The following is a 20,674-nucleotide window of genomic DNA, read 5'->3' on the forward strand; positions in this document are numbered from 1 at the left end:
AGGGTTGATTCTGGAAATCCATCTTAGCGGTGAGCATTTAATAATAGCGAACTAAGTGCTGTACTGGATCAGGGAGACCATGTTGTGCAAAGGAAGGACTGTCGACCAAAGGGTTGAAGAGATCACCCAATCTCAGCAAAATTAATTTTGTTGAGGTTTCGTTCAAGATGTGGGAAGCAAAGAAAGGGGTGAAAGGAGTGCAGCGTTCTATGGGAACTTACCATGGCGACACAAGGATGTGTGTTCAGGCTGCATCTGAGACTCAGACAAATGCAGCGGGCTATCTATGAGCTAGTTGAGCATCATCACGCTCTGCCAGCATATGGCGGTAGGGATGTAGATCTTATTGGCGCATCAGACCATCAAGGCATGAGCATTGCACGGGCACCATCTTGGAGTGGGAATGAGAAAAATAAAAGGAAAGAAAATCATGGGGCACATTTTTCAGATGGATCTCTAAAATCAACTCTGATGGGAAGATTGGAGGAGCCCACCCCAGTTATGGTGAACAAGGAGACTATGTTTAGCCAAAACACAATCAAGGTAGTGCGGAGAGCATTCAAGGCTTAGTCTCAGGAAGGGAGTGGTCTAGAGCCTCAGTGATTCCACAGAGAATACAAACAATTAATCTTTAACAGTCAATGTATAAAAATACCACAATTAATTAGGTCTTCAAGAACACAGTCATATAGCACATATACATTCACCAGTAGATTCACTTATAATGCACCAAATAATAATTAACCAGGTAAGTAATTTGATGCAGATAAAATGAATAGAAGCAATACATACCCAAATCCCCTTTACCTATGAAGTCCAGCCTTAAAAAGTATGGGTCCTCGTGCCCAAAAGTCACAGGATCTAGCACCTGTTTCTCCGGGGAAGGGATTCTGAAAAGGATGCAATGGGCATGTGGCGATGCTTTCAAACAGTTCAAAACTATTTCAAATTTAAATAAGTATTTGCCCAAAAGGGGCGTGGCTTGGCGGCCATGCGAGCGTGAGCTAGTCTTGGAGAGCTCCCACTCCATCCGGAGACAGATCCTGAAAAAGGCCATAAACAGAAGGAAAACGATAGGGAAAAAGTTGGGGAAGGCATCGGAAAGCCCAGAGAACACGCAGAAGAAAGTTCGAGGAAAATCGGTGACTGAGAAGGCTGAAACGGAGAGTGCGAGATACGCGGTACCACCACGCAAAATGGCGGGCGCGCCTCGCTGAAAAGGCCGCTCGCCACGGAGAAGAAGGCGGGTGCAGGAGGAAGGAAGACAGGACCCGGGGGCGCCGCCGGCGGACAACCAGCCCAGTGAAGACCACCGAGCCGCCCGGGAGAAGTAAGAAGACCGAGATACGCGCCGCAGCGCTGTGCCGAGACAGACGGAGGAGGCGCGAACGCCCACAGACCGTAGCACAGGCTGCGGCAGAGCGGGAAGAGACCAGGCGGGCAGCGGCAGAGGCCTGGAGGGTGCGCCCCCCCTGACAGTCAGCAAGGGGGGCTGGAGGTGAGGACGCCGAGGGCTCCAGCCGGGAACCCCTTGGAGGACTGGCCGCCGCGGGAGACGGAACAGCCACCGCAGAAGAAAGGAGCCCGGAAGACGTGCCGCAGCGCTGTGCCAGGGTAGGCAGACAGGTGCGCGAGTGCCCACGGCCCCCCAGACAGTAGGCACGGGTGGCAGAGCCCGAGCATAGGCTGGTATTCGGGGCACCGGGAGCCACAGCCGGGGAAAAGAATAGAGACCCCGAGGCCAGAGGACGAAGGGGGTGAACGGAGCGTCCGGCCCCGACCTGGGGACCGTTGGACACTCCCTTGAAGAGGTGCCTGGGCTCACAGCGGACGCAACGGATGGTGATACGTCTGTGACAGGCCCCCGCGGGAGGCCAGTTTCCGCCAACACACGCACTGGGACGGCGACGGACAACAGGGCCACACCAGAGAGGTTGGTCGAACGCCCGACCCCGGGCCCGCCCTGGGGATCATAGGACATACGTGGGAGGACACAGCCCACTCAAACAGTCTTGACAGAGACCCTGGAAGTGCCACGAACCACACAACTGGCGGGCCTATTCCCATACACACCTGCACGGAAGAAATGGCCAGGGGCACACCACCCCACGGAAGATGGGGTGAGGCTATCCGCACAAGAGGAAGACCACAGTAAAGACCCCGGCCCAACGCAACAACGATAGGCTACCACTACGAAACTGCAGGAGCAGGATCCGCATACTGGCATACAGCAACCGAAACCAACATGCCAGATAAACCAAGAGGTGGCAGGGGGAGGCAGACGGTCATGGAGTCATTTGCCCGCAAGAATGAAGATCAGCAGTCCGAGGCAGCTGAAATGGACACGGCAACGTCACAAGTGGCGCACGGAGAGATCAAACAGGTGGAAGGAAGTATCCTGGAGGCCATAGAAGCACTGAAGACTTCGATAGAAGGCAAGCTGGATGCAGTAATCGTAGACGTGGGGCTGCTTGGGCAAGACACGAGAAACCTGGCGGAGAGAGTGACAACGGTAGAACAACAGGTACAGAGTAATACAGCGGATGTGACCACCTCCCAATCACAAATGTCAGAGGCACTGGAACGCATCAGTACACTAGAACGCAGAGCCGAAGACGCGGAAAGCAGGGCTAGACGCAACAATGTATGCATAGTGGGGCTGCCGGAGGGGGAGGAAGGCAGAGATCCCACGACCTACATCGAGAACTTACTGATCCAAGCGGTGGGAGCCGGGACCCTGTCCCAGGGTTTCGTTGTGGAAAGGGCACAGAGCATTAACTAAGAAACCACGCCCGGGGGCACCACCGAGGCCTATGATCACAAAGATCATGAACTTTAAAGACAGGGAAAAAATCCTGGCGTTCGAGAGATGGTGGAGTCATAATCCGGAATGGAGCCAGGATAACCATCTACCCAGACTACACGGCGCTCGTGCAAAGGCAGAGAGCTCAATTCTGGCTGACCAAAGACCGCCTTCGGGCGTGAAGTTCATGCTACTATACCCGGCTAAGCTCAAAGTGCTACATAACGGAAGGACACAGATCTTTGAGACCACAGCGGACGCCCAACTGTGGATGGACCAACAAGGGTTCCCGCAGCCGGAAGGGGGGGAACAGACGGAACAGAGAGGCGTCCCGACATGGCAGAGAAGGAGATTGAAGATGGAACGCAAGACCCGGGCGCCCGGCAAAACTGGGCGAGACAAAATCTGAGGATCACTGCAGCGAGCCGCAGGTTGCTACACCACCTTACTGCAACTAATTTAAAGACAAAACGGGAAAGAAGACACGGATACTCCCTGTGGAAAAGTGGAAGAGCAGGATAACCAACAGCTCACGAGTTCAAGGCCTAAACCAAAGAATTATACTGGGAGTACAAGACTTCTGGAACTGGACCGCCAAGACCCACAGTAGGAACCCCAAGCAGAGACAATGTTTATAGTGCCAGTTCTAAGGCACTACGCAGCGACAAGTGCGCCTGAGGGAAAGAAGGCGGCACCTGGAGAGCGGTGGGGCCCGAGCAGGGGGAGGGAGGCTGGGCGTTTGTTGTTGTTTCTAGTTACAGTTGTTAGGAGGCTAAGTTTGCGGGGTGAAGGCATGAGGAAAAAAGGACATGGCAGACAAAGAAACCACGGCGAAGGCACGGAAGGTGGACACGCGGGGCAGACCCCGGGCGCCAGGGGTCAGCGAAGCGCACTGAAGGAAAACACCAATAAAAAAACGAATCCGAGAACCGCAAGAACAGCTAAACCCCAGGGAAATGCAGGGGAAGGAGGACGTGTGAACGACACAAAGTATCACAGGAGAGATGCGGGACGAGGACCCCCGGAAGAGGCACGCCAAGAGGACATGAAAGTATACGGGCCCACGGGACGGAGGGGGCCACTAACGCCTGCCCCACAAGAACCGAGATGACCTAAACATCGTCACATGGAATGTTAGAGGGCTAAATGCATACGTCAAGAGGCTGAGGGTCTACACCTGGTTAAATAAAACGAGAGCCCACATTGCAATGATGCAAGAGACGCACCTGACGGTCGGAAAACAAACCAAGGTGGCCAAGAAATGGGGAGGTCAGATGTACAGCTCAACGTACTCTAACTACGCAACTCTGTACCTGTTGTTCTACCGTTGTCACTCTCTCCGCCAGGTTTCTCGTGTCTTGCCGAAGCAGCCCCACGTCTACGATTACTGCATCCAGCTTGCCTTCTATCGAAGTCTTCAGTGCTTCTATGGCCTCCAGGATACTTCCTTCCACCTGTTTGATCTCTCCGTGCGCCACTTGTGACGTTGCCGTGTCCATTTCAGCTGCCTCGGGCTGCTGATCTTCATTCTTGCGGGCAAATGACTCCATGACCGTCTGCCTCCCCCTGCCACCTCTTGGTTTATCTGGCATGTTGGTTTCGGTTGCTGTATGCCAGTATGCGGATCCTGCTCCTGCAGTTTCGTAGTGGTAGCCTATCGTTGTTGCGTTGGGCCGGGGTCTTTACTGTGGTCTTCCTCTTGTGCGGATAGCCTCACCCCATCTTCCGTGGGGTGGTGTGCCCCTGGCCATTTCTTCCGTGCAGGTGTGTATGGGAGTAGGCCCGCCAGTTGTGTGATAACTTGGATCGCTCCGAGCACCCCATTCCAGCTCATCAACCAGGAAAAAGACACTGAGGGTAGGGTCCTGATCGTCCACGGAATGCTGGAAAACCGGGAGGTGTGCCTGGTGAACACCTATGCCCCCAATCATGAAGCAACAGCCTTCTTTGAGTCACTCACGCCCCGGCTGGCCCCGTACAGGAATGCTACGATCATCTGGGCTGGAGACCACAATTGCACACTGGAACCCCGACTAGACAGGTCGGACGACAAGCATAGACGACCAGCGCCACCAGCACGGAGGTTACGGACGATACTGGATCAGCTGGAACTGAAAGACATCTGGAGGAAGGTACATGAGGGGGGAAAGGGGATACACACATTACAGTGCTCCGCATGGGACATTCACGCGGATTGATTACCTTTTCACGGGAAGGGAAACACTAGGCGAATTCACTGGGGCACATATACATGCACGAACCCTGTCTGATCACGCCCCCCTGAGAGTCACATGGGCACATACACACAGGAGGGCCCCCACGCCCACTTGGAAACTAAGGGCAGAAGCACTGCTGGACGGGGAATTCCAGGAACATATCCAAAGCACGATAGAAGACTACTTTGAGTATAACTCGGGTAGCGTGGACAGCACGGTGACGATCTGGGAGGCCCTTAAGGTGGTGGTCAGAGGTGCGGCAATGGGGAAGACGGGAGGACTCAGGAGGGAAACCCTAACACAACTGGATGTGTTAGAAAGGAAGATTGAGAGGGCCGAGAAACGGGCGGGGGAGAACGGAGGAGAGCAGGATGATCTTACCACCCTGCGGCAACAGTGCATGGTGACTTGGGAAAGACTAGGGCGCCTAGATTATGGGAAGTACATACAGAGGCTGCACGCAGAGGGGGATAAGCCCGGCAGGCTCCTGGCCTGGCTAAACAAACAGGAGGCCAAGCGGGAACCAATTAATGCAATCCAGAATAGTCAAGGGAGGTGGTAAGGTCCCAGGAGGGTATAAACGCGGTGTTCTCGCAATTTTACGAGAAGCTGTACACAAAAGTCCAAGAGTGGGAGGAGGGGGACCTGGAGGATGCCTTCGCGGAAATCAGGCTCCCGCAACTCACTGAGGAGCAGGCCCAAATGCTGGATGCTCCCCTCACAGTGGAGGAACTGGCGGAAGTAATCACTCAACTGCCGACAGGGAAGACCCCGGGGCCGGATGGGCTACCGGGGGAATTCTATAAGTACAGAGACAGTTTAGCCCCTAGATTGCTGGAAACATTGGAGGAGGCATATGAGACGGGGAGGCTCCCGAATAGCATGTCGGAATCCATTATAGTGCCAATACTTAAACCAGGGAAACCACCCCTCGAGTGCGGGTCTTATAGACCAATTTCCCTGATAAACCAGGACTCCAAGATCCTGACAGCGGCATTAGCTAACCAGCTCAAGAGAGTGATACCCACCCTGATCCACACTGACCAGACAGGGTATGTACCTGAACGGAACACGACATGGAATCTCCGGAGACTCCATTACGTCATTGATAGGACTAACCAAGTAGAGGGGGAGTGCGCAGTAGCTTCACTAGATGCGATAAAAGCATTTGATTCGGTGAGCTGACACTGGCTTTTGGGAGCACTCGCCCACTTTGGGATAGGGCAGGGGTTCCTTCGATGGATAAAGTTGCTCTACAAAGACCCGAGAGCAATGGTCAAGACGGGTAGGCTTGTCTCCGGGGAATGGATCATAGGGCGAGGTACGAAACAAGGGTGCCCGCTGTCACCAATGTTATATATTCTAGCTTTGGAGCCATTCGCTGTTTTCCTAAGAATGGATTATATGGATACGGGCATAGCGATTGACGGGGTGACACACCAGATATCGATCTACGCAGACGACATACTGCTCTACGTCCAGAACCCACGCACCCATCTGCGAGATTTACTCGAGGCACTAGGGGCATTCGGTAGACTATCGGGAATCACTGTTAACAGGGAAAAATCCTCACTGTTCCCCCTGGCGGGCCTGCGAAAAGTGCCACCAGATCAACTGCCGCACCTGGGCCTCACATGGACCCCGACCACCTTTAGATACCTGGGGGTGGACATTTACCATACCACCACGGACACACACATAGCCAACACGCAGGCGGCCCTGAACAAAATTGAGCACGCCATGCAGTTCTGGAAGACCCTACCACTGGGGATGATAGGTCGAGCAGCCTTACTGAAGATGACGGTCCTGTCCCTGCTCCTATATTATTTTACCAATATCCCTTACAACATCCCGGGAGCTTTCTTTAAACGCTTGCACACCTTGGTGAGGACCTTCCTGTGGGGAGGGGGGAGAAACAGGGTAGCACTGACTACACTACAGAGGAGCCACGAGTGGGGGGGGGGGCATCAAACTCCCAGACTTTTTGCATTACTTCCTAGCGGCACAACTCCAATTTGTGGCGAGATGGCTGGGGGGAGGATATTTCCATTGACGCAATTCTTCTCCGACCAGCACTCAGGCAATATTACCTGAGGGAACTCCTGTGGATGCCAGCTGCCCAGGCTAGGGCTCTTCCTAACATGGCCCAGCTGGGCTGAACGCTATGGGAAAGAGCCTGGAAGACGCAAGGCATGCAGGACCCCTGCTCGAGACAGATCCCCTTGGCGGGTCTGGTAGATACCCGCATAACAAGCCTGGCCACGTACAGGGCACAATGGGAGGACAAGGGGGTAGCCCAAATAGGGGACCTGTGGCAAGAAGGACAGTGGGTCGGATTCCAGTCCCTGGTGGAGGAGCAGGAGGTGCACAAGGGCCAGCTCATCCTGTATAACAGCTTAGTACAAGCAATAAAGAAGAGGTGGGAAACCATGCCAGAGGCGGAGGCAGAGGATACTGGGGGTGCGCTGGATACCTGGTATGACATTTCTGAAGGAGGACACACCGTGTCCAGGCTCTACGAGCAACTACTGGGTTCCACTAATAGGAATACACTAAACGTGCGGGCAAAGTGGGAAGAGGAGCTCCAGCAGCCCTTCCAGGATGGAGAATGGAATAGAACCCTCCAATACACGAAAAAAGTTTCTAGGAATGCCAGGTTCAGACAGCTGCAAATCTACATAGTCCATAGAGCATACCTAACTCCCAAAAGAATGACGAAGATGAGAAAAGGACAAAATCCCAGCTGCCCACGCTGTCGGGAAGAACAAGCGGACATGGTGCACATGTTCTTGTCGTGCCCCAAAATAACAGAGTTCTGGAATATGGTGAAGGATAAAGCGAGGACGGCAGGAATCCATATGCAAGCCTGGTCACCTAGGTCTTATATACTGGGCCTGTTCCCGAGGGGGGATAGGCAGATGGCACACGTGGCAAAAATGAAAGACCTGATGACAATACTGGCGAAGCGCCGCATAGCAATGGCATGGAACACGAGTGAAGGACCCTCGGCAGAGGGCTGGTGGGCAGATCTACAAAAATGGGCGATAGCTGAAACGACTGTCTGGACGAGAGCCACACAGAGGGGAGAAGGCAATAGCGGAGCCAGAATACTGGCGTGGAACACCCTGGTGCAGGACCTGTTCGGAGACGGGGTGGAAAACAACAGGAGTGACTCAGACGACTCGGAAGGAGGTCAGGCTGGCCCGCCTATGCCCGGGGGCGGAACATAGACCAGAGGGAACACAGTGAGTGGGGAGGAGGCGGCCTGGCCGGGCCGGAGCAAACAATGGACAATATAGACACAACTCCAAGGTGCCAACACATGTGTTCACGGACAAGGAGAGGCCACTCCCAGGGGAGAGAGGGGGGTGGCCGGGACGATGGTTTCTCTGTTATGAACTTAATAACCTTTGGCGAGTGGCCCGTGGCGATAATGGACCACGGACATAAGCAATTGCCTTCAAGGGGAGGGGAGGGGAGTGGGGGGAGTTGGGAATGCACTTTACCTCTTGTTGTAAAACCAATAAAAAGAAGTTAAAAAAAAAAGTATTTGCCCAAAAATTGGCACTAACCTCCCTCAATCCCAGTCCCAAGGCAAGCCGATAGTTAGGGTACTTGACCCAGGTTCAACGACCAAAGGTAAGTACAGAGGGAGTTAGGGGACAAGGAGTTTTGCACCCAATGTTACCCTATGGAGGAGGAACAGGGACAGTTACATGTACTTACCCCATTGACTCAGGTTCTCCCAGGTCACACTGTGGGTCGTCCAGGAATCAATGGGAACACAATCTTCCGTCCTTTGGGTGAGCGGTGGCACAGTGGTTGCAGATTCGAGTGCTTCTTCCAGTTGGGTTCAACGTCAAGATGAAAACCTAAAACAATGAAGACTGCAGTTTGTCGCAGAGCAGACCCCTTCAGGACAAGCCACAGGATGGAGGAAGTGGAGTTCCAGTGACTGTCACCAATTGCAGGCAGTGAGAGGTGATTATCCTGGTGCGGTCACAGAAGCAGCTCCAGCACAGACTCTTTTGATGATAGGAAGTGGACATTTGAGAATATCCAGTAATATGGTACAAGCTGGTGACCACCAAAGTTCTGAGGCTTAACACGGAACAGCGACGACTGCAGCAAGGTAACCGAGGAGGGAGCTACCCAGTCCACCTGGCAGTCAAGGGACACTTCCAACAGCTATGGGGTCATGTAAAGGGTTGAGACGTGTTGATCTCACTACTCCAAGTGTCAAAGCACTGATGAGGGTCTTCAGAGATCAGACAGAGGAGCAGGGCTTCACCGGGTAAATCATTGCAGAGCATGCTGATTAGTTGAAGGAGTCGTCAGCGGGCTGCTATTCTTTGTAGGAATGTTGGCTTCAAAGCAGATCTGAAGAATAGCTGTAGGAGTCCAGAACTGAAGTAGGAAGCAGGCTGGAGCCCACCAATTGTAAGGATCTGCACCATTCAAACAGACAACTTTTTTCCCCACACTCACCTTCTCTTTTACTCTATGGGAGTTGTTTTTGGGTCTCTCCATAATTTATTTCTGGTGTCATGTGTTCCTTTAACTTTTTGGCAACCATATTTCACTGTTGCAGCACACAGTACTTTTTGTGCTTTGTTGCTGTGCCTTTTTATTTTCTCTAATTTTCCTTGTGTGAACTAATTTTACCAAGGGTAGAGGGATACTTTTTATCCCTTCTAAATTTTAGATTGCAAGATCAGCACAACCCACCATATGTGGAGTGCAGAGGGGTTAAACATTATCGCCTTTCTCCCTGCTCGTTTAACATTTCTGTTACAGTGACAAGCATACCTGAATGGCTGGTGGCAGTGGATGTGTTCTACCGACTTCTGTGTAGTTTTTACACGCAGGCTGTGATCAGTGTCACACTAATGCACAAAAAGGGTCACCAATGACCCAAAATGGTGACCATTATTTTTTTTTTCACATTCCTTGTGTGCTTCCTCTTTCTTGGTCCTTCTGCTGTGCTGGGTGGGGGAGGTCCTGGTTTGACTTTTGTCTTTGGCGGGAATCCTTTTTGAAGCTCACTGAGGCTCCAGAGTGTCTGTGAAGACAAAACTAGGGAGGAGTCTGAGGGAGGAGTACGAAAAACAGCAAATCCTTTGTTTTCTGGCAAGCCTGCCCAGAACCAGTTCTAACTAGGAGGCTGGCTGTCCCGAAAGGACAACCACCCCCCCAAAGTTTGAATGTAGCACGAGTGTTGATTGGCTGGGTTCCTGGATAAATGTCTTGGATCCTGTGTTGAAGACAACTCGGCCGCTGGAGGCAAATCCGATGAGGAAGAAGAAAAGACATCTGTCGCTACTTCCAGCAACCAGAGATGCCTGCTGAGTGACCGCTGCTGTGCCGACCCCTTCTTCCATACGACAGAGCTCCGAAAAGGACTCCTCTGGCCCTTTGACTGGTGGGACCAATCTGTCTTAAGACCTGCATTTCGACCCATCCCAAGACAACTGTTCCTTTCCTGGGCTGCAAACTGCCAATACCCTGGGACCTCGGGCTGAGTGCTGTGCACCGTCTTCCGAAGAACAAACATCTGAAACTTTGGTGGATTCCTTCCAGACCTCAAGAGGCAGGATTCCACTCCATGAAGTCCCCTCACCAGAGTGCTGGACTGAGAAAGTGAGGTGAATCGTTCAGACGACAACCGTTTTTCATTTGATGACCTGGAAAAGGTGCCAAAACCACATAGTCATGAGAAGCAGCAACAATTCCTTTGCTGGGAACCTTTCCACTTGACTGCTGCTGCAAAAACCCATCCAGAGCCCTTTCTTTTGTCTGAAGACCAAGCATCCACGGACCAGGTCCTGTAGCTGGTGCATTGGGAGGGTGTCCACCAGCATCATCATCTTCACTGCTGAGGTACTGCAAAACTTAAGTTAATACTTTCCTGAAGTCGCTGTGTCGCTCCTGGGTTGCTAGGGTAGCGATTTGCACGTTTGGGAGTTCACAATCCACATTCGTCCAAACCCAACGCTGGACCGCATTCAGGGAGCCTTCTATGAAGTCTCTGCACACATTTACCAACTATACAATACTGTAGTTGTTATAGGAGATATCCTCAGGAACTCTCAATTTCCTACTGTTGTGCCTGATCCTGTCCAGACTACTGCAGACAACTGGACCACCAGTGTCCCCTTCTGCCTCAGAGAACACTCATGTCCAAATTAGGGAAGGACTGCTAAAGAATAAGGTCTCTAAGGAGGAACTCTGACAAGGGTTATAAAATACTTACTTGCCATTGTTGGGATTGTAACTAATTTTCTTGAAACAGAACAAGTGTTAGAATGTTACTCAACTTAGGTTTGCATATTGCCATTCTGAAAAGTAATTGCCAAGTTCTTACTTACCTTTGAATTGGGTTTACTATTCTAGAAAGTAATAACAGTTTACTACAAAGTGGTTTTACTTACTTTGAATTGCATACTGCCATCCTATAAGTCTTTTACACCGTGGTTTACTTACCACATGTATTGTATTGGTTTGTATATTGTTTGTACTTCAAATGATAGTACTCTTTCTAAAGAATTCACTTTGCCTTTGTATATATAAAATAAACCATTATTTGTACATATAAATAGGTGTAAAAGGGTTTCTCTGGACCATCTGTGCTAGACGTTTTTTGTACCTTCCTACAGCCCGCTCTCCCTCCTAAAATAAGCCTGGCTGCTCTGCCATAGCTACCGCTACATTGAATGGTACAGACCTGTACTAAAAGCAGGAATTCTGTATTGCCCAAGGGAAGATCTTATAAAGTCCTAATTAGGCGAGCTTTAACCAGAAACCAAAAAGATCAAAGGTTATCCTTCATTGCACTGCAAGGTGCTGTGTGTAACTGGCAAAATACATGAATTCCAAGGAAGAGTCAGTCTTCCAGTACTGACAGTCTTCGGGACTAATCTATTTCTCTATAAAGAGCAAAAGGGAAGTGAAGATGATGCCTTTACTTCCCTTCAAAAAAAAGTCAGGACACATTCATAAACAAGCAAAAATGGTGTACCATTGAAGTCAATGGATTAAAGGTGTAAAAGAGAATCTTTTTTAATACACATTTAGAATATATTGAGAGATTATAAAAAAACAATGTGACAGCAAGAAAAATGTGAGCAAAGAAAGCCAGATGCAGTGCCTTTCACCAGAATAGTAGCTGCATAACTGAGGAGTCTTCATTCAAGTGGCACAAATACCTCAGCCGGAAATTACTTTGCGACTCAGCCCAAAAGAGTTGCTGAGAAGCATAATGGTGATTGCGCTGCAGGAAATGGTGAACATTTAGGAGCAAATCAATTGAACACATTGGTCAAAGTAAAAATGAATAAATCGATAAGGCAAGATCATGCAACTACAGACCAAAGGCCATACAGTTAACAGAAGAAAAAATGACCCAAAATAAATATATTTGAAAGCATATCTATTTTTGGATCTCAGATACACTACCGACAACTCTCTGGTTGTTCATGAGACTTTGCTATGCCGACTTCTTTCACGGACTACATAGAGGATTTTCTAAAGTACCCCTTAAAAGCTGCAATTGCATTTTAGTGTGCTGCTTTAAGTAGCCAAGATGGTTAACTGGTGGCAGCTGTGTACTTTAGTTTTGGCATTACTCTTGTGTAGCCCTTTCACCACATTGGTAGTCACTTTCTACCCAAGCAGTAGTAAAATGACTATCAAGACTTTTTCAAGTCCAGTAACCTGACCATGCTCAGTTTACCCTTTGTTATGGGATTTTTAATTCAGGAGTGCCCAGACATTATCTCTCTTGCCAGCGCTCACAAATGCCCATTGTGTTAATGGAACCCTGCTCTGATGGGAGACTGTTCCATGCACCTCAATCAACAAACATGTAGGTGTGCTGGCGATTTTCAGGTTTGCATGGAAGCCAAAACAATGAAAGGTGCACAGATGGTTATTGAACAACTGGCGTAGCCTCCAGTCCTGTTTTCAGATGAAGACCTTGATCGAGTCATGATAAGCTACCTACTGTAGAATAATCTTCTGAAAAGCTGAAGAGAGCAGGCATCACTGGAGACAACTTGATGTTACAATGCTGCTAATTACATTGCTTACTGAGGCAAAGCACAGCCGCTCTTTCAACTATGGGAATCCTGCTTCGAGTCTTCCTTCTCTGAACATACAGGGACAGCAGGATCCTGTGACACCTGAGCCCTATGTACACCCTGGAAGCTCCTGTACCCATATAATCGACTGCAAGAAAAGTGCCTCTGCTGCAATTCAATCAGCAGGCTGTCCTAACATTCCTGCTCCTTCTTGGGATATTTGGTCATGCACTTAAGCTGTCGCTACTCAAGGATCCCTTCCGCCGCTTGTCCTGAAACCCTTTGTGCTCACTCGTCCTTCAAAGACCCAAAAAAAACACATGATAACTTGCTGTCTTTTCGTTACCCAGTGTGAGTGTCATCCTCCGATCCCATTGACCCTGCATGACTCGGTTGGTCCACCCCCTCCTGTGCTCAGGGGCTTAAATGAGAACAATCACTGGCAAAGAAACCAATAGATTAACTCACCTTTTCGCCCTCGAACCATGTACCATTTTTTCAGTGCCCAGAAAGCTTTCTCACATCTTTGAAAACTTGGGCCTCAAATCTGTTGCGGTTGTCTGCCTCTCAATACATGGGGGCTCTGTGGCGGGCAGACCATGTTCTGAGGTGTTGTTACCACGACTGCCCACTCCTGACCTCGTGAGTCACATGTGTGTCCTTCATTACAAGATCGGTTTGTTGAACTTAATCTAAATCTCTTACTGTGGGGCTTTCCAATGTCAGCAGCCTGAAAGTTGCATCCTCTGCAGCTCTCTCAGAACACAATTACCTGTTTTTTTCACTGTAGCCATGAGCTTCTTACTGATTTTGTACCATTAAAGTCTATTGACAAACCTTTCAAACTGTAAAGTAACTACAAGTACTTGAATACTTTACATGTAAAATCATGCTGAATGCCGATTTAGACTGGGGTCTGAGACACTATAAATATAGAACAGGCACATGAATAACAATAGTAAAGTTTTGCATATATTTTATGAAGAGTATATTGTCAGTACTCTACGCTGTGGACCTTCCTTTAATATGTGCTGATGTTTGTGTGAGTGGGTTTGTGTGTGTGCTCATGTGTGTTTAAACTGCGCCTTGGGATCAGTCCTCTCCCTCCTCAAGAGTGAAGTCAGACTGCTTCATCAAGCTTACCAGAGTGAGAGCCCAGTCAAATTTAAGAGACACCCTGCCTAACACTACCAAGTTGGTCTGATCAAGCCCTACCAGAGGACCAGTGGAAAATATCCTAACAAGCAAAATTGAAAATAATTACAATAAATTAACAGAGGAGCAGAAAACCCAAATAGTGCAAGGAACAGCAAAGAATTGGAAGGACACATTAGGTTTCACAACTGCCTGGCACCAACTTATTGGCAGCACTGGGTCTAGACCCAACATTGTTGGTATTGCAGCATCAGGACCGGTATAAATGGTCAATCAAAAGGTGATTGGTCTCTCAGTTTTTCCTAAGAGAGATTAACTTCCATAGGAGTGGATGCAGAGGTGCTCCGGATATAGAGATAGCCAAACTAGGCACCGGAAGTATCTCAATGACATTGGCCCCAACTAGTCAATCTTTGAACACTATAAGACTATCTCCCAAATAGTTTACTTACCTGCAACCCACTCAACATGTGAAGCTAAGTTAGAATTAGTATTTTCCATAGCATGTACTGCCATTTTCCTTATTGAATGCTATGTGTTGTATTTTAAATGCTCCTCACCCCCCTCCAAGAAGCTGCCAAGAACTGCTGGCCATCGCTACCACTAGGTAAGACAGGAAAAGTTATTGGAAACACTGTTGCCCAACTATGGACGGTGCCGTTCATTCCCTGAACAAAGGGCTGAGAGAATCCTTCCTAACATTAGAAAAACTTGCGCAGAGATTTTGGTTTCCCTGTGCGCACACTCCACTTGAATTCGAGATGTATGAGCTGTGGACTTCAACCAGGCAGGCCCTCTGAAGTTAAACTAATGCTTAATAGCAGGGCACACCGTTGCTCATCCCAATTCAATTTCTTACCTGAATAAGCTGCTGATGGGCCACATTTCCACAAAAGAATGTCTGCTGATCGTCGACAAAACCACTCAGCTCAGTTTCTTCAACCTCTTCCCCATTCAGCATAAGAACCCTAAGAAAGAAATCAAAACAGACTATTCCCAAGCAAGAAAAAGCAAAAAGAAAATCCAGGTCACCCTGGGAGCTTCTATATTGATAACATTTCCAAGAAAAATAGAAACCAAACTAAGAAAAACTGTTGATGAGAGCCTCCACAGAGAACCAGAGAGGACAGTGCCACCAAAATTTTAGAGACGAACCATGCAAAGAAAGCCGGACCAACGTAGTAACCCCTCTTCTTGTCAAAAGGAAATATGTTGTTTAAGTGAACCTGCAAATGTGTTCAAAATCTTTAGAAGACACCAAACTAAACGATACAAATGCTAAACTAACAGTTTCATCACCATCTTGCATGATTACCAATCACATTTTCGAACTTTGTCTTCCATGTTTTCTTTTGTCAAAGCCAGTGGTTCTACAGACACTCTTAAAAACACCTTTGGGATTGTTTGTCTCACTAAGCTATTTTAGCTCAAAGCTTTAAAGAAGCAACGTACTGCCAAATGTGTTGGCCATTGAGAAAATCCTAACATTAGGACAGTTTGCATCGAAACATGCTAGAAATGATCATTGCTGTACTTTAGATACATGTGTGACATGCATGGTCATGGCAGTCACAATCATTCAGAAGTAAATTTTGCCCAGGAAGCAGACCATGACATTTTTAAGCAGTGACTCCAGATTGGGTGGCTGCTAAATGCTTGGTGCAGCGTGAGATGGTATATGGCTGCGCGCATTCAGCTACCAAAATCTATATTAGTAGGGGTATCTAGTCCCAAGGACTCCCCTGAAGGATGACTAAGGCTCTGCTCCTAAACTCTTTCCTCCAACAACAAAGTGCTGCTGGCACTTCGGTGCTCCAGAGCTCACTACCACCAGAAGGACCCCCGCTGGTGCTTCCTTCCTCTGACTTGGCAGACACAGCCATGCAATTCTTTAAAGGACACTGGGCCTCATTTGGAATGGGATTTGTAGCCACCAAACCAGACAGAATTGTGTCTGGGACCCTGAAACTCCTGCAACAGATCAATGTGTAGGCAGCATCCCGGTTCAAAAGCATCTTGTTCACTCCTGCCCTGCTCACTGCCTACAATGCTTTTTCCATGAGACTGGAATCACGCCATCAAAAGCTCCTGCACCGTGCTCAGCATCAAGGTAATTTCTCTTCAGCTTGGAGATCTGATCCGGGGTCCTTGTACCATTCTTCATGGCCAGGGGTTGTAGTCTGTACCTCTACAACTGAAACTACGGGCTTGCCCACTGGCTTTCTTCTATAGACTAACATTGTACCCACTGGATGGCATTGGGTTGCAAGCCGAAAACGACCACTTCTTGTGCTGACTGCCTACAGTTAAACAGCTCCTTTTAACTGTAATAGTGCAGACGTTCTTTTTGGGTTCCACCCGTTGGTAAATATTGGATTTTTACCTCAGTTTTAAAACGCTGAACTAAAGACCGTGCAAACTTGATCTTAAAGTACTTCAGTGAACAGTGACTGTCTTTAGACCGAGTATAGACTTCTCCAAAAGTCTGTATATCAAACTACTTACCTGTATTGTCGGAACTATTTTTGGCAAAGATATACAAAGTATATTTTTCATAACTATACTGTGTGAACAGTCTTCTTGTGTGCGGTTATATGCGACTAGGTACCTTTTTCTACTTTTTTCCTACTTAGAAGACATTTCTTGATTGTTTAGCATGAGTCTTAATAGAGAAAGCAAATCAAATGCAGGGATTAAATGTTCAGCAAGAGAAAATAAGAAACAAAACTATAGGCTTAAATTCCCCACTTTCAACACAAGCATTAAAAACAATGACAGTAATAGAATTATCTTCTCCATACTTCTGACAAAATCCAAGTTTTGATATCTTTTATTGGGGTAACTGAAAATAGTATGCTTAAAAAGAAAAAGGCATTTGCTTTCGAAGCCCCAAGTCTTGGATTTGGTGCGATTTTAAAAATGGACTAACACGGCGTCAAACCTTACTTTAAACTCTTAAAAACTGAAAAGCTGAAATGATACCATCTTATCCCTAAGGTAAGAAGATCCTTAACAATGTAGTCTACAAAGCAAAACAGTGTTTAACAACACTTCAAATGTGAAAAAGTGATACCAAAACTTGGGGAGTAAAGTGAAAGTAAAAATGTGCCCCCAAACAGTTAACACAAAATCCACCACCACAACTCACGTTCACCGTTTTCCCACAATTTTCCAGGCGACAGAGGCAGACACGTTTAAAAAAAAAAAAGGCAAAATATCAAAATTCAAAAGTTTTTTTTTTCTTTTTTACAAATTCATGAGGCTTCAATGCAGCAAGGAAGCACACCGTTTTTTTCTCATTTCTTGAACCCCTCAGTCCTGCTCGACAGGTCAGAAGGCAGTGTTCTTTTGTAAACTTTGTACTAAGGCATCAGCTGTGCTACCCAGTTTATTTACTCAAGAACCCTCAGAGTTTGGAGTTTTAATCTGCTCTAGATGGTAGTGAGAGATGCATTCTGAAAGGCAGCGAGGGTCGGGAGGTGATGGTTAAAGATGGAGCGTGATGCATAATGAGACCTTCCGTATCAGGAGACTTGCGCCGGCATCAGCTCATAAAACGCTGGTCACAAATAGAATCCCGACAAGGCTCATCATATGAAACACCCTCGGCAGCGCTCAATACATACACGAGATCGCAGGCCCAGTCCACCCACTCGCAGAAGCCTCCCCTCTGCACTTACGTCAAGAGAAAGAGCATTGGAAAGCAGTTACTCTTACCTGGTAACGTTCTTTCGATGGGATGGTCCGACGACGTATTGCATATCTATGACAGGTAATGTCCGCAGCTGTGCTGCTTTGGAAAATTTTCGGCGTCTGCGTCCTGCGTCGATGACGTCGATGCGCCGTCCCCGAGGACCTCTGCTGACGTCACCCGATGTGATAAGTAGGACGCACGACGCCCGTAGCCTCAGTTGTAGTTTTTTCCCCCAGAACGTGTGACGCCAGTTTTCTGCCAGTCAGACACACAAGGCCTTACCGAACGCAAGCTGCAATCGCATAAGAAATTCTGCAGCGGGGAAGGAAGGGAGGGAGCGATATGGAATACGTCGTCGGACCATCCCACCGAAAGAACGTTACCAGGTAAGAGTAACTTGTTCTTCGAGGGGATTGGGTCGTCCGACGTATTCCATATCTATGACAGACTCCCAAAGCAGTACCAAGCAAGGAGGAGGGAAAAGAATTTGGAACACAAATTTAGCATGCCCAATCAAATTGCGGAATAAAGGACTGCCTTGCCAAAGGCCAGATCCTGCCCTTGGATGGAATCGAGGGAGTAGTGACGTACAAAAGTATGTACAGAAGCCCAGGTGGCTGCATCACAGATGTAACGAATAGGAACACCCCTCTGCAGGGCAGTAGACGCAGCCACACCCCTGGTAGAATGGGCCCGCAAGCCAACCGGAGGGTCCTTACCCGCCAAGCAGTAACACTCGGAGATAGCTAAAATAATACAACGAGACAAAGTCTTTTAGTCACAGCTTGTCCCAAACGCTTTCCAGCGTAACCAATGAAGAGTTGATCGTCCACTCTGACCCGGGAAATGCGGGAAATATAAAAGCTCAACGCTCTCATAGAATCAAGCCTATGGAGCCTCTCCTCTTCCTTACCAGGATGTGGAGGAGGATAGAATGCCGGAAGAACCACCTTCTGGCTCAAATGAAATTCCGAAACCACCTTCAAAAGAAAGGACGGACGAACTCGAAGGACAACCCTGTCCTTATGAAACACAGTGAAGGGAAAGTGCCTGTAACTCACTCACTCTGCGAGCGGAAGTAACCGCAACCAAAAACACAGTTTTAAGAGTGAACAGTCTCAAGAATGCAAAGGCTCAAACGGAGCACCCATAAGAAACTTAAGAACAAGATTCAAATCCCAACCGGGCACCAGAAAAGGTGACAGAGGGAACACATTAGTGAGCCCTTTCAAAAACGGAAAAATTAAAGGAATCTTAAAATAGGAACATTCTTTAGACGAGCGCTTAAATACTGACAGCACCGCCAGGTAATCATTAATAGTACCCACTTGCAAGCCCCTGTGGGCCAAGGAAAGCAAAAAAGACAGAACCATGGAAATGTCACACTCAAAAGGATCCACATTCTTAACTCTGCACCAGTCGCAGAACTTACGCCAACGGTACAGAGACTTTGTTGCCGGACGTCTGGCCGAGAGCAACACCTCCAACACTTCTTCAGGGAGGTCCCAATCCTTATACCTCAACCTTTCAGAAGCCAAGCGTGAAGGTTGAGGGATCTGACCTCTGGATGGAGAACCTGACCCCCCCCCCTCCCGTGAGAGCAGATCGTCTCGGTAGGGAAGACGACGCGGAGGGCAGATGGACAAGTCGAGAAGGTTCGGGTACCACGTCCTCCGGGCCCACGCCGGAGCAATGAGAATCATCCGGGAACCAAACCTCCGTAACCTCTGCAGTACTTGCGGGATGACGGGGACTGGAGGAAACGCATACAGCAGTGGGAAGGACCACTCCACCACGAACCCGTCTCCTAAGGCTCCTTTTGGAGGAAATTCCCACGAGCAGAACCTTTCGCACTTCCGGTTGACACTGGAGGCGAAGAGATCCACTTGACGGGTCCCCCAAAGGGCAAAGATCTCCAGGAGAATCTCCTGAGCCAGCTCCAACTTGTGAGAGATCGTGCACTGCCTGCTCTGAGCGTCCGCCGTCTTGTTGTCGTCTCCGGCCAGATGAACAGCCACGATCGAAACTTCCTGCTGGATGGCCCAGAACTCGAGCTGCATCGCCTCCCTGCACAGAAGAAGTGACCCTGCCCCCCACTTTTTGTTGAGGTAGTGCATGGCCACCGTGTTGTCCGTTAGGATCAGGACACCCTTTCCTCGCACAGTCGGCAGAAAAGCCTTCAGGGCTAGCCTGACGGCCCTCAGCTCCAACAGATTGATATGGAGTCTAGACTCCGATGGAGACCAACGACCGCTGACTGTCAACTCGTTGGCATGAGCTCCCCATCCCGTGAGGGATGCATCCGTCACGATTGTCACCTCTGGCCAGGGAAGCCAAAACGGGGCCCCCTTCATCAGCAGGGAAACACCACTGTACCAAGAGAATAAATTGACTTTCGTTTCTCTCTTGGTCTCTTCACTACAGGGGTCACTCAATCGCCCTGAAGAAGGTGGCTTCCACGTCCCTCTAATTCGGTTACAAGATGGACACCATGGCTGCCGAAACGTCATTTTTCAAGCAAGGGGGACTTATGAACCAACTCACTTTGGTTCAGTGAGACAATACTACATGTTGACTGTTACACTTCGGTGTGGTATTCCCACCAATGTTCCCCCTGTGACGTTGGCCCGTAACTAATTGGGGCATATAACCAGTTGGGTTCACTTTGTCCCCACAGAAATTACCAGAACACACATCGACTCATTGGGAATCAGATAGAACCCACCCA

At 48.8% G+C, this 20,674-nt stretch overlaps 1 protein-coding gene across 1 annotated transcript in view; it reads right to left on the minus strand.

Annotated features, from left to right (window-relative positions):
- DDB1 (damage specific DNA binding protein 1) overlaps positions 1–20,674 on the minus strand; it is a 1,539,839-nt gene that overhangs the window by 958,021 nt on the left and 561,144 nt on the right. Inside the window, exon 12 of the mRNA XM_069623834.1 lies at positions 15,112–15,220. Within this exon, the coding sequence (XP_069479935.1) occupies positions 15,112–15,220 (109 nt within the window). The remainder of the gene's footprint in view (positions 1–15,111; positions 15,221–20,674) is intronic.

Source organism: Ambystoma mexicanum, chromosome 11 (assembly GCF_040938575.1).
Source record: "Ambystoma mexicanum isolate Mex_15411 chromosome 11, UKY_AmexF1_1, whole genome shotgun sequence".
In the NCBI taxonomy this organism is placed as follows: Eukaryota; Metazoa; Chordata; class Amphibia; order Caudata; family Ambystomatidae; genus Ambystoma; species Ambystoma mexicanum.